General features: G+C 44.5%; 1 protein-coding gene across 10 annotated transcripts in view; it reads left to right on the top strand.

Annotated features, from left to right (window-relative positions):
- Window positions 1–12,971, top strand: part of FRY (FRY microtubule binding protein) — a 401,382-nt gene that overhangs the window by 213,545 nt on the left and 174,866 nt on the right. For all 10 annotated transcript variants that reach the window (XM_064269933.1, XM_064269932.1, XM_064269934.1 and 7 more), the window contains 4 exons: window positions 2,045–2,137; window positions 2,232–2,330; window positions 5,932–6,033; window positions 12,731–12,834. In XM_064269933.1, the coding sequence (XP_064126003.1) occupies window positions 2,045–2,137; window positions 2,232–2,330; window positions 5,932–6,033; window positions 12,731–12,834 (398 nt within the window). The remainder of the gene's footprint in view (window positions 1–2,044; window positions 2,138–2,231; window positions 2,331–5,931; window positions 6,034–12,730; window positions 12,835–12,971) is intronic.

The following is a 12,971-nucleotide window of genomic DNA, read 5'->3' as shown; positions in this document are numbered from 1 at the left end:
ACATTTGGAGCCAACCATTTGAATAGATTTTTTTGATACACTGTGTTAGTACGTATGATTGAATTGGGGAAACGGTCTCAGTGATAGTCCATGCTGGTGTGGCCTGTCTTGGGCTGAGGTGTTAATATGGAATTGATAGGCAAGGAGTTTAGAAATTGTTTTCGGCAGTGGCCCCAATATTGACTGAAAATAAATGATAATAGGTAATGTAGGCATTGGAGCCCTGGTGGCACAAGAGTTAAGCGCTCAGCTACTAACCAAAAGGTCAGTGGTTCAAACCCATCCAGTGGCTCCATGGGAGAAAAAACCGAGCAACCACCTCCCAAAAGGTTACAGCCTAGAAAAAGCTATGGGGCAGCTCTGTGTGTCACGTGGGGTCACTGGGAATCGGAATCGACTCCACGCATCCGTCAACGACAGTGTAGGTGTTAACGTGCCATCAAGTACAGGAGTCCTGGGGCTTCATTCCGTAAAAACAAAATCTAACATAGACCACTCAGTCACTGCACATAAGACTGGGAAGGAGAGAGAAACTGGCAGAATTCTGGGCAGGCCAGCTTTCCTGCAGAAAGAGTCTCTGGGCAGCCGATAGCAGTCTTCCTACAGAGCTCTGGTGACGCAGTGGTTAAGCACTCAGCTGTCAACTGAAAGGTTGGTGGTTGGAACTCACCCTGATAACCTCCTGCTCGCATAAAGATTACAGCCTAGAAAACCCTATGGGGCAGTTCCACTCTATCAAGGGTGTTGCTATGAGTCGAAAATCCACGCCATGGTACACAACAACATAGACGGTAGCCTGCAGGCAGAAACACACTTGTTTGCATAACTGTTCCAAAGGATTCCTTGTCCGAGGTGGGCAGGGGAAGCTGTCCAGACTTGCATATGAAACTATCTGAATAATAAACACACCAGAAATGTCGGGGAGAACAGTAAACAGCTCAGAGCCCAGGGCTGTCGGGCATAGGGCCTAAAATAAGTTTAAAGTCTGTACAACGGGTTTGGTTTTGGTTTCTCTTCCCATGTTTACCTTCTCTGGGGATCAGTGTTGGTGGGCTAATTAGGGGCCCATGGCTCCACGCACAGTAGGTAGTCAATAGAGATGTATTAAAGTGATTGAATGAATCAGTGAGTGATTCAGTGAACGAACGCCTGCTTGCTGATTATAGATGTTTTACCCTTTCAGAGTAGTCATTTGAAACAGAAGTAGGAGGAGGGTAGGAAAACCAGCCTTGCCAAGTGTCACTAAGACCCTTGCAAATGTTTAGGATGAAATATAAATATTTGACTCTAATGATTTTAATAGATTGTTGGATACGCAAAAAAGGAACCCTGATGGCACAATGGATAAGAATTCAACTGTTAACTGAAAGGTCAACGGTTCGAAACCACCCAGTGGCTCCGTGGGAGAAAGATCTGGGGATCTCCTCCTATAAAAATTACAGCCTAGAAAACCCTATGTGACTGGAGCCATGAGGGCTGGATGAACCCCTGAAACTTTTGCCCCGAGATAATCTTTAAACCTGAAACCAAAACTGTCCCCTGAAGTCTTCTTAAAACCAAACTATAGTTGAGCTTAACTAGTCGAGAATGTCTGCCTTGGGCATTATGCTGTTTTCAGAACTCCTATGTGGGATCAAATTGACAACAGCAACTCAAAAGGTTAGACAGGAACCTTAGGGGGCAGTGAGTTTATGTTTATGGTGGAGGAACAACTCGAAAAAGGAGGGCGAGAATGTTTACACAACTTGAAGAATGTAATCAGTGTCACTGAATTGTACATGCAGAAGCTGTTGAATGGGTGTATGTTCTGCTGTGTATATTCTCAGCAACAACAACAAAATAAATAAAAATTGAAAAAAAAAAAAACCCTATGGGGCAGTTCTGCTCTGTCCCATGTGGTTGCTATGAGTTGGAATTGACTCAATGGCACATAACAACATGTCAGTGTATATAATTGAGTTAAGAACAATTAAACTTGTTGAAACACATTTTATGTACATATTTCAATCTGCTCTCCCCACTTTACTGTTTTTCTACTCCCTAGGAATGTGCACATTATTTCCTTGAGGTCAAAGACAAAGACATCAAGCACGCCTTGGCTGGGCTTTTTGTGGAAATTCTTGTCCCAGTTGCTGCTGTGAGTTACATCTTTCTTTTTAAGCACGTCTTCAAATTGGATTAGAGAGTCAACCATCTGATGGATGTCATATTAACACGCGTCTCTGTTTCAGGCTGTGAAAAATGAAGTGAATGTCCCCTGCCTTAGAAACTTTGTTGAAAGCCTCTACGATACCACACTGGAACTTTCTTCTCGAAAGAAGCATTCCTTGGTTAGTAACTATGAGCAAATCCACAAGACAAACAAAACAAAACAAAAACCAGAAAACTCCTAGGCAGAAATCTCTTTGAGAACCATCAGATTCCACACATGGTGGCGTTACCTACCCAAAAAAACCCCACTGTCATGGAGTCAGTTCTGACTCATAGCGACCCTGTACGACAGAGTAGAACTGCCCCCATAGCATTACTTCCAGATCCCTCAAAAAGAAGTAGTATTTCAAAATTTGGAGTTTGAGTTTAGTGTGGACCGTGATGGAATCAATGTACTCTGAGGGGATGAGACCCTGTCACCTCAGATGGCCCTTTCAGTCCCAAGGATTCTGTTGTTTATTTTTAAGATTGGCTTAACTTGATTTTTTGTTTTAATTTCTGAGAGTTTTTTCCCTTCAATTTGAAGGCTAAAGTTTATAATAACAGTTTCTCTTCTCAATCCCCAGGAGCCTTCTCTGGCTCATTTCTATCCTGAGAAGCAGAATCAAAATGGAACCAGGCAGAAAGGAGATTTGGGAAACAGAGTAGCCTGGAGCAAAGATTCTCAAAGGCCTGGGAAAACAATTCCTGGGAAAGCCTTTGTACTGAAGAACAGCATAGAACATTCTTTTAAACTGCCATAGCATGCTCTCCTCCGTGACAAATAAGGCTCTTGTTTCCGAATCAGCTGGTGGTGTACCAGCTGCGCCCGTGACGGTGTGGAGGAAGCGTGTTGTGTAGGTGGCCAGTTCTGATGTGGTGCGTACTGGTCTCCAGAGGCTGAAGGTGGCCACCATTATCTAAGCAGCACTCAGGGTTGCTCTGTAGGTGATGGATTGGCTCATTTATTCTCGGGCCTGGTGTCCATTGTGACTAACAGCATGCATTTTTTTTTTTTTTTAAGATTAGTGACTGAAATTAGAATTGCATCCAGTGGTGGCAATAGTTCAAAGTTGGTTTAAAACAAAGTGAATAATCTTTGACTGTGTCTCACTGGGGCAGTTGTTTCTTGCTACTTCAAATGGACCTTGTTGTTGGGTGTCATCTAATCGATTTTTGACTCATAACGACCCGTGTGACGGAGAACTGCCCCGTAGGGTTTTCTTGGTTGCAGTCTTTACGGGAGCAGATCACCAGATCTTTGCTTTCGCAGAGCTGAAGGTGGGTTCAAACCGCCGACCTTTTGGTTAGCAGCCGAGTACCCTGGTGGTACAATGATTAAGTACTTGGCTACCCACCAAAAGATCGGCAGTTCCAAGCCACCTAGTGGCTCTGTGAAAGAAAGACCTGGTGATCTGCTCCCATCAAGATTACAGCATAGGAAAAAGGGCTGTGTAAACCAGAGACTCTATCCACCTGAGACCGGAACATCTAGATGGTACCTGGATACCACCAATGACTGCCCTGACAGGGAGCACAACAGAGAATCCCTGGTGGAGCAGGAGAAAAGTGGGATGCAGACCTCAAATTCTCGTAGAATGACCAGACTTAATGGCCTGACTGAAGGATCCCAGAGGTCATGATCCCTGGACTCTCTGTTAGCCCAAAACTAAAACCACTCCCGAAGCCAACTCTTCAGACAAAGATTAGGCTGGACTATAAAACATAAAATGATACTGGTGAGGATTGTGCTTCTTAGCTCAAGTAGACACCTGAGACTATGTAGGCAGCTCCTGTCTGGAGGCGAGATGAGAAGGCAGAAGGGGACAGGAGCTGGTTGAATGGACATGAGAAACACAGAGCGGAGAGAAGGAGTATGCTGTCACATTGTAGGGAGAGCGACTAGAGTCACATAACAACGTGTGTATAAGTTTTTGTAAGAGAAACTGACTTTAATTGTAAACTTTCACCTAAAGCACAATAAAAAAAAAAATGAGAAAAAAAAATTACAGCATAGGAAACCCTATGGGGCAGTTCTACTCTCACATGGGGTCGCTATGAATCGCAATCGACTGGATGGCACCCAGCAACAACAACACAGTTCAAATTAATGGATGAGCTGGTTACATTTTGTTTAAATCTTCATTACGATAATTTAGCGGGAGCCATTAAAGATTTATGGTATCCGATTCAGCAAAATGGTGACCAGCTCTGTGTCTGTATTTTTTTGGGTGGCCTCCCGTTAGCTTTTCCATCTTTTCCAGTTGCCGTTGGAGACCAGCCCAGTTAGGCAGGAAAAGCACAGTAGCATCTCTGTTTATTTGCTCATAAGCAAATTCCTTCTGCAGTTCAGTTTGTCTTGTGGAGTTTACCAGTGCAATAACATTTCTTTTAGGAATCTCCCTTAATTACAGGAAGGTTGCATGCGAAAGAAAATACATACACCTACCTCTAAGCCAGGCACAAACTAGATGTTTACCAGCAAAAGAGCCAATCATATCTTTCAAACTTAGTATATCTTCCTGCCCTTTTTTTTTTTTTTTTTTTGGTGAGGGGGGCGGTTGGGGTTGAGAGAATGATTTAAGACAGTGAGTTTTTTCTTAAAACCTGTGACTGAGAACTAAATCAGAGCCCTGGTGGTGTAGTGGTTAAATACTTGGTAACTAACCAAACGGTTGGCGGCTCGAACCCACCAGCTGCTCCTAGGGAGAAAGACCTAGCCTCTGCTTCCACAAAGACTACAGTCTAGAAAACCTATGGGTCAGTTCTACTCTGACATAGAAGGTCGCTGTGAGTCAGAATCAACTCGCTAGCATACAACCACATACATAAGACTTATTACACATTACACACACTCTACATTATTCCATCATCATCAAAAACCATTTGCCAAATGCTCACCTCTGGTAGCACCCGTTGGTACTTGTTCCGTTAGGAAGTGTCCTATTTTTTTTCTAGCTGGCACACCCCACAGAGGGAGATGATTAAGAAGTGGTTCCGGGGGATGTGTATGTTAAAAATCATGAAAGCTCAGCAAAATGTGAACATAAGGTTTATTCTGAGCAGTTGCTCTGTGTGCATTTAGGAAACCATTTTGATTCCAGAAAAGCAAATGGCTGGAGGAAGCTAGGTACAATGAGGCGTAAAGAGAAGTTGTTGATGTTAGGTGCCTTTGAGTTGGTTCCGACTCCTAGCCACTCACTGTACAACAGAACAAAACACTGCCCAGTCCTCTGCCATCCTCATTATCCTTGTTATGCTTGAGCCCATCACTGCAGCCACTTCTAAAGAAAAGAGGAAAAGAGGAGGGAGATATATAGACTATCACCCACTGGCTAATCTTAACCTGATTCGCTGAACGCTGCCTTCCTCCTTTTCTGGGATCCACTGACATCAGGTCACTTCGGGCCTGGCTGCTAATAACTTGGCCCTCCACCCACCTGCAGCCAAGAGGCTTTTGCATTAAATCAGGAAATAATGGCTTGACAACTCTCCTTTTCTAGCAGCATAGGGTCGCTATGGGTCAGAATCAATTCAAAGGCAATGGGTTTTTTTTTTTTTTTTAGAAGAGCAGTTTCGGGCAGGCTTTTGCAGTTTTTCTCAGGCTCTTTATGGTTTCCTGGATAAGAAAACCCTGAAAATCAAAGTGGGATGTCTGTTATTAATTTTACTTCTTCAACATGTGTTACCTGGTTTGTTGAAATATAAGTCACTCTGTGACCTCATCCCCTCCCTTTTCAGGCCTTGTACCCCCTGGTGACCTGCCTGCTCTGTGTCAGTCAAAAGCAGCTGTTTCTCAACAGGTGGCATGTTTTCCTCAACAACTGCTTATCCAACCTCAAAGTAAGTATCTGTCCTCTCCAAAGAATCTTAGATGAGATATACGGTATCATTCATAGGCCGGTACATGTATTTCTGACGGTGATGGGGTGGGGGTGGGGTTATCCCGTTCTATTGAAATCGTGCATTGCATTGGGCAAATCTGCTGCAAAAGACCTCTTTAAAGTGTTAAAAAGCAAAGATGTCACTTTGAGGACTGAGGTGTGCCTGACCCAAGCCATGGTGTTTTCAATCACCTTAATATACATATGAAAGCTGGACAATGAATAAGGAAGACTGGAGAAAAATTGATGCCTATGAATTGTGGTGTTGGCAAAGAATATTGAATACACCATGAACTTCCAGAAAAACAAATAAATCTGTCTTGGAAGAAGTGCAGCCAGAATGCTCCTTAGAAGCAAGGGTGGTGAGGCTGTCTCACATACTTTGGACATGTTATCAGGAGGGACCAGTCCCTGGAGAAGAACGTTAAGTTTGGTAAGGCAGAGGGTCATCGAAAAGAGGAAGACCCTCCAGGAGATGGATTGACACAGTGCCTGCAACAGTGGGCTCAGACATAGTAATGGTGTGTTAAGGTGGTGCAGGGTCAAGCAGCACTTCGTTCTGTGGTGCATGGGGTTGCTATGAGTCAGAACCAACTCGTCGGTACCTAGCAACAACAACATGGGAATTGTGAAAAAAAAATTAATAAGGCTTCTCCTTGTTAAATATAGTCAATTATAGGTGATGACTAGGGATAAGAGAAATCACTTCAGATTTGGGAGGAAAAAATCTGTTCTAAGGACACTCACTTTAAAGATAGAATTAAATGCCCCTTGTTATCAGCCCTTGGGTGGCACAAACGGCCTGTGCATGGCTACTAACCAAAAGGCTGGTGGTCTGAATCCATCCAGCAGCACCACAGAAGAAAGGCCTGGTGACCGACTTCGGTAGGAGTGCAGGCATTGAAAACCCTTTGCAATGCAATTATACTCTGTCACACGTGGGGTCGCCATGAGCTGGAATCGACTTGAAGGCTCGAACTCAGCAGAGGTTCCTTGTAGCTGGGGTCTAGGGTCAGCAGCATCGGACAGAATCTCCAGCTGGTCCATCTCTGCCTTGTCTCTGGGAGTGTCATATTTTATGTAAATAATTTTAAAAAATAATACTTAGCTGACAGAAGCATGTGAATTGATTTCAGAAGCTCCCATATACCCTCCCCATCCTTCCGCCACACCTGTCCTGTCAAGTGACATTCTGGGAGAAAACACTCCATTCTGTGGAAGGCTCAGCTATAGACACCGCTTATTTCCTGCCACTGGTGGTGCAGTGGCTAAGAGCTCAGGGTGCTAACCAAAAGGTCAGCAGTTCGAATCCACCGGCCGCTCCTTGGAAACCCTATGGGGCCATTCTTCTCTGTCCTGTAGGGTATCTATAAGTCGGAATCAGCTCAATGGCGATGAGTTTTGGTTATTTGTGATTATGTGAAGGTATTTTATTCAAGCCACATGAGTCAGTCTCAGCATTCCTGGAACAGTGCTCCCCAGGTGGACAGTAAAGGTGCTGGGCGATGGGAGGAATGAGACCACCATCCCCGAGACAGAGGAACCTACAGATAAAACAACTGTGGTGATTAGCTTTAGAACTCTGAAGTGGTGAATGTACTTGACAGTTTCAGTGATCCACTGATAAAAAAACAGCTACGGGAAAACTCTCCTTTATGTATATGCAAATAGGATGTATTTTTCCCAGCTGCTCACAGTTGTGTCCAAAGGTGTGGTTGGATTTCCTTTACAGGTTAGCTGTAGAATTTTTGAATTCTACTAAGGTCTAAAATCCTGAAGGGAGCCCTGGTGGCACAGCGGTTAAGCGTTCAGCTGCTAACCGAAAGATCAGCGGTTTGAACCCACCCAGCGGCTCCACGGGAGAATGGCCTCCTCCTGTCATAAAGATTACAGCCTAGCTAATCCTATGGGGCAGCTCTACTCTGTCCTATAGGGTCGCTAGTGTTGAAATCGTCTCAAGGGCAATGGGTACAGAGGATCAATACATGTTTTCTAAACAATCTTTAAATGTCAGTCTTAACCTTTGTACGGAGCCCTGGTGTTACAGTGGTTAAGAGCTCAGCTGCTAACCAAGAGGTCGGCAGTTTGAATCCAGCAGCCAGTCCTTGGAAACCCTATGGGGCAGTTCTACTCTGTCCTGTAGGGTCGCTATGACTCAGAATCAACTCGACAGCAACAGGTTGGGTTTGGTTTTTGAACAGGTCTTTGGCCTTTCTATTACTTCTCTCCCCTGTTCATGCTGTAGTTCGTTGCTGTGAAGTCGATGCCGATTCACGGCGACTCTGTGTGACAGAGATGAGCAGCCCCAGAGGGTTTCCAGGGAGTGGCTGGTGAATTCAAATGGCTGGCCTTTTGGTTAGCAGCCAAGCACTTAACCAGCGCACCACCACCTACATAAACCCATTGCTGTTGAGTCAATTCCAACTCATGGTGACCCTATAGAATAAGGGAGTCAGAACTGACTCAGCTGCAGCGGGTTAGGTTTTTATAAAATCCTGTAAGTGCCTATACGTGCTGCTTTGTTGTTGTTGTTGTTTCTAAGATACTTCCGTTCTGATGAAGTGGTTAAGATAATTATATTGTTCTGGCATCGACCGTAATTACACAATAATCTGCATTAGAGCTGTTTTAAGCACCAACTATGCACTGGCTGATGGTGAAATCCAAGATTGGAGTCATTCATTCTGCTCAGACTGGCAGTGAAATGTAATAGCAGTGGATAGAGAATTAAGCTTTTAAGTATTCTGAAAAATGCGATGCTTTTCAGGGCTACCAACTCTAATACAGTGGCCCCTCTCAGGTATTTTATTTGTGGGTTTATCCATCTTCCCGTACTCTAAAGGCCAGTCCAGCGCCATTTTAATTATTTGTTCTGCTTTAAAGTTTATCGGTTTATTAGTTCCAGTTGTATGTGCTTTTATTTTACATTTTACAGGTAGAAATGGTAATTTGGTTCACAACAAAAAAGGAAGTGAGTAAGAATGTCAGGGCTGCAGTTTCCTGCATATAACACTAAATGTGTGTGTGATGAATTTTTTTGTTAGAAATAAAATCATATTTTGCATGACAATTTATCACTATGGCCAAAAAAGAAAAAAAAAAAGTTTTTTTGTTTTTTTTTGCCTGAAGTTGTTTTTGAAACCTAGCAGCATCACCTCACTTTGGAGTTCTACTCTCCCCGGGTTGGAACAGTGTTTGGAGCTCTGGTCAAAGCACACCTGAGAGACGCGCTGAGTGTAATAAACGGCTCGAGATGAGGACCTGGAGGCCGAAGGTGTCTCCCTATGCAAACAGATTTCAAGCATTAGGGTTTTTAAAAAAGGGGGGAGGGAGTAAGATCCTGAAGAGTACACAAAGGAGCACTACAGAGCGACCGGACCACACTGCAGAGTTCAGTTTAGCTCGCCAAGTTTTCATCAAGCGCCCACCGTTTGTGGAGCCCTGGTGGCACAGTGGTTAAGAGCTCAGCTGCTCATTAAAAGGGCGGCAGTTCAAATCCACCAGCCACTCCTTGGAAACCCTATGGGGCAGTTCTCCCCTATCCTGTAGGGTTGCTGTGAGTTGGAATCGACTCATTGCCAACGGGTTTTACAAGTTTAAGTGTAAAAGATAGAAAGATCCTTGATGAGGTTTTTCTTTGCTGTTGTCGTTTTACCAGTTGTCCAGCGAAGTCACCTTTCAGTCTTGGTGACCCTGTGTGTGTCAGAGCAGCACTGTGCTCCACAGAGTTTTCATGGCTGATTTTTCGGCAGTAGACCTCCAGACCTTTCTTCCAAGGCACCTCTGAGTGGACTCAAACCTTTCCCTTAGCAGTGAGCGCATTAATCATTTGCACCACTTAGAGATAAGTTATAAAATAGGATAAAATTGCATCACATATATTAAGAACTAAACCCAGTATGTTGTGTTGGGTACCGTGTGGGGCAGTCGTACTCTCACGTGGGGTGCCACGAGTCAGAATCAACTAGACAGCATCCAGCAACACCACCAGATCATTCTGTAAGGGACCACCAGACCAGCCTCATTCTGCCTTTTACCTGTTCTACATGCCTCCCCCCTTTTGGCCTCCACATCCTTCCCAGCCTTTCTCACAGGCTCTTCCCCCCGACACACACACTTCAGTATAATAAACGTAGTGTCTGAATCCCAAGTGTATGACGTTGGCAGCCATCTTTGATGCCTTCTGCGGGCAAGTCCGTGAGGGGCAGCTTGGCATAGAGCAGGATAGAAGAAACATGTGGGAGCTGGGAAGGCCGACCTTCAAAGTCAGCAAGCTCTCAGATTCAATGCTCATGTAACATCAACGTTCTGATTTTTCCTCAGCGTCAGTCAGTCAGAAGCAGGCAACTTTTGGAGCACAAGCTTGAATTCTTTAATATTTATGTTTAATTAGCTTTGTCAACCGTACATTAGCGATATACCTTTGTGGAGTAATGAGAAATTCATGGCACCTTCTTAGCAAGGCCTTCATATACTTCAGGAATTCTTGGCCAGTGGTACCTTGGTCATCTGGTGCTGCTATAACACAAATGCCACACGTGTGTGGCTTTAACAAACAAATTTATTTTCTCACAGTTTACCTCTTGCTGCTGAGTCAATTCTGACTTACAGCAACCCTATAGAACAGAGTTTTAACTGCCCCATAAGGTTTTCAAGGCTCTAATCTTTATGGAGGAAACGGTGGTGGCATAGTGGTTAAGCACTACGGCTGCTAACCAAAAGGCACGCAGTTCAAATCCACCAGGCACCCCTTGGGAACTCTATGGGGCAATTCTACTCTGTCCTATAAGGTTGCCGTGAGTCGGAATCGACTCCATGGCAATGGGTTTGGTTTTTTGGTTTTTAATCTTTATGGAAGCCGCCTGCCATATCTTTCTCCCACAGAGCAGCTGGTGGGTTTGAATGGCCGACCTTTCTATTTGCAGCCAAGCACTTAACCAGTGCACCACCAAAGCTCTTTTCTCACAGTTTAGGAGGCCAGAAGTCTGAGTTGAGGGTACCAGCTGTAGGGAAAGGCTTTCTGTTGTCTCTGGGGGAAGGTCCTTGCCTCTTTTCAGCGTCTGTTCCTCGGTTCCTTGGTGATCTTTATGTAGCATGGCATATATCTTTCCCCATCTCTGCTTTCTCACTCTCTTTTTTAATCTGCTCCTTTTATATCTCAAAAGAGATTGATTTAAGACACACAGTACACTAATACTTCTCCATTAACATAACAAAGAAAACCCATTCCCAAATGGGATTTTAACCACAGGTATACCCGTTGCCTTCAAGATGATTATGACTCGTAGCTACCCTATAAGACAGAGTAGAACTGCCCCATAGAGTTTCCAAGGAGTGGCTGGCTGGTGGATTCAAACTGCTGACCTTTTGGCCAGCAGTCAGGCTCTTGACCACTATGCCACCAGGGCTCCAACCACAAGTATAGGGGTCAGGATTTGCAGCATATATTTGGGGGACACAATTCAATCCATAACAAGTGGTGAGTAATATTTTTTCCTACGCATTTTATGCCAAAATCTGAACGTATTGAGCTATATGAAAAATGGTAACATTCCCTTCACATCTGCTATGCAACGCCTAATTCTGAAAAAGGAAATACGCTCTCAGAATTTGATTTTACTAGTTCTTTTAAATTTTAATGTTTGCCAAGTGTTCCTAGTAATTATGTTGCACACAGTGGCTGCAACAATGGGGTCAAGCATAACAATGATTGTGAGGATGGTGTGGGACCAGGCAGTGTTTTGTCCCATTGTACATAGGGTCACTGTGAGTCTGAACCAACCCGACGGCACCTAACGACAGCGGTTTTATGTGCTTTTACAGAATCATGTGCTAGTTTCCTATCAGCAAGCCCTGGTGAAGCAACGGTTAAGTGCTCAGCTGCTAACTGAAAGGTTGATGGTTGGAACCCGTCCAGCATCTCCGAGGGAAAAAGACCTGGTGATCTGCTCCCATAAGGATTTCAGCCTAGGAAACCCTAAGGGGCAGTTCTACTCAGTCACAGGGGGTCACTATGAGTGAGAATCAACTCCAGGGCAGCTAACAACAACATAAACAGGGGAACCAAAACCAACCAGTCCCGCTGCCGTCCAGTCCATTCCGACTCACAGAGACCCTACAGGACAGAGTAGAGCTGCCCCATAGGGTTTCCAAGGAGTGCCTGGTGGATTCGAACTGCCGACCCTTTGGTTAGCAGCCGTAGCACTTAACCACTATGTCATCAGGGGAAGAAAGGCAACATAAAGGCCAAAGGCCTGTAAGAAGTTTAAGACTAACATTTAAAGACTGTTTCGAAGACATTTATTCATCCTCTGTACCCTATTGCCACCAACTTGATTCCAACTCATAGCCGCCCTATAGGACAGAGTAGAACTGCCCCATAGGGTTTCCTAGGCCGTCATCTTTATGGAAGCAGATTGCCAGGCCCTTCTCCCAAGGAGTTGATGGTGGGTTGAAACCACTGACCTTCTGGTTAGCAGCCAGATGGTTAACCACTGCTCTACCAGGGCTCCTTACTGACCCTCCATAGATGCCAGGAATTCTGATAGATTTCAGGGATAAATAAGACATTTGGCCCTGAGTAAGGAAGTCAGAGAAGAGTAATCTCCATATGTCACCATTTAAATGGCAACTTGACGTCTCGGTTTCTGTTGTAGAATAAAGACCTCAAGATGGCTCGAGTTGCCCTGGAATCTTTGTACCGATTACTTTGGGTTTACATGATTCGCATCAAATGTGAAAGCAACACAGCCACTCAGAGGTAAGGAGCTGGCTTGGGTTCATGTGACCACATTACCCGGCCACGCAGAGGGCGTTTTCTTTATTGCTACCTATTTTTTTATGCTAACCCAGCTGGGAGATCTTCAAAAGTCATAGTTCCTGAAAACACTAAGTCCT

Source organism: Loxodonta africana, chromosome 17 (assembly GCF_030014295.1).
Source record: "Loxodonta africana isolate mLoxAfr1 chromosome 17, mLoxAfr1.hap2, whole genome shotgun sequence".
In the NCBI taxonomy this organism is placed as follows: domain Eukaryota; kingdom Metazoa; phylum Chordata; class Mammalia; order Proboscidea; family Elephantidae; genus Loxodonta; species Loxodonta africana.
Note: the sequence above shows the minus strand (reverse complement) of the source record. Positions and strands in the feature narration are given on the sequence as shown.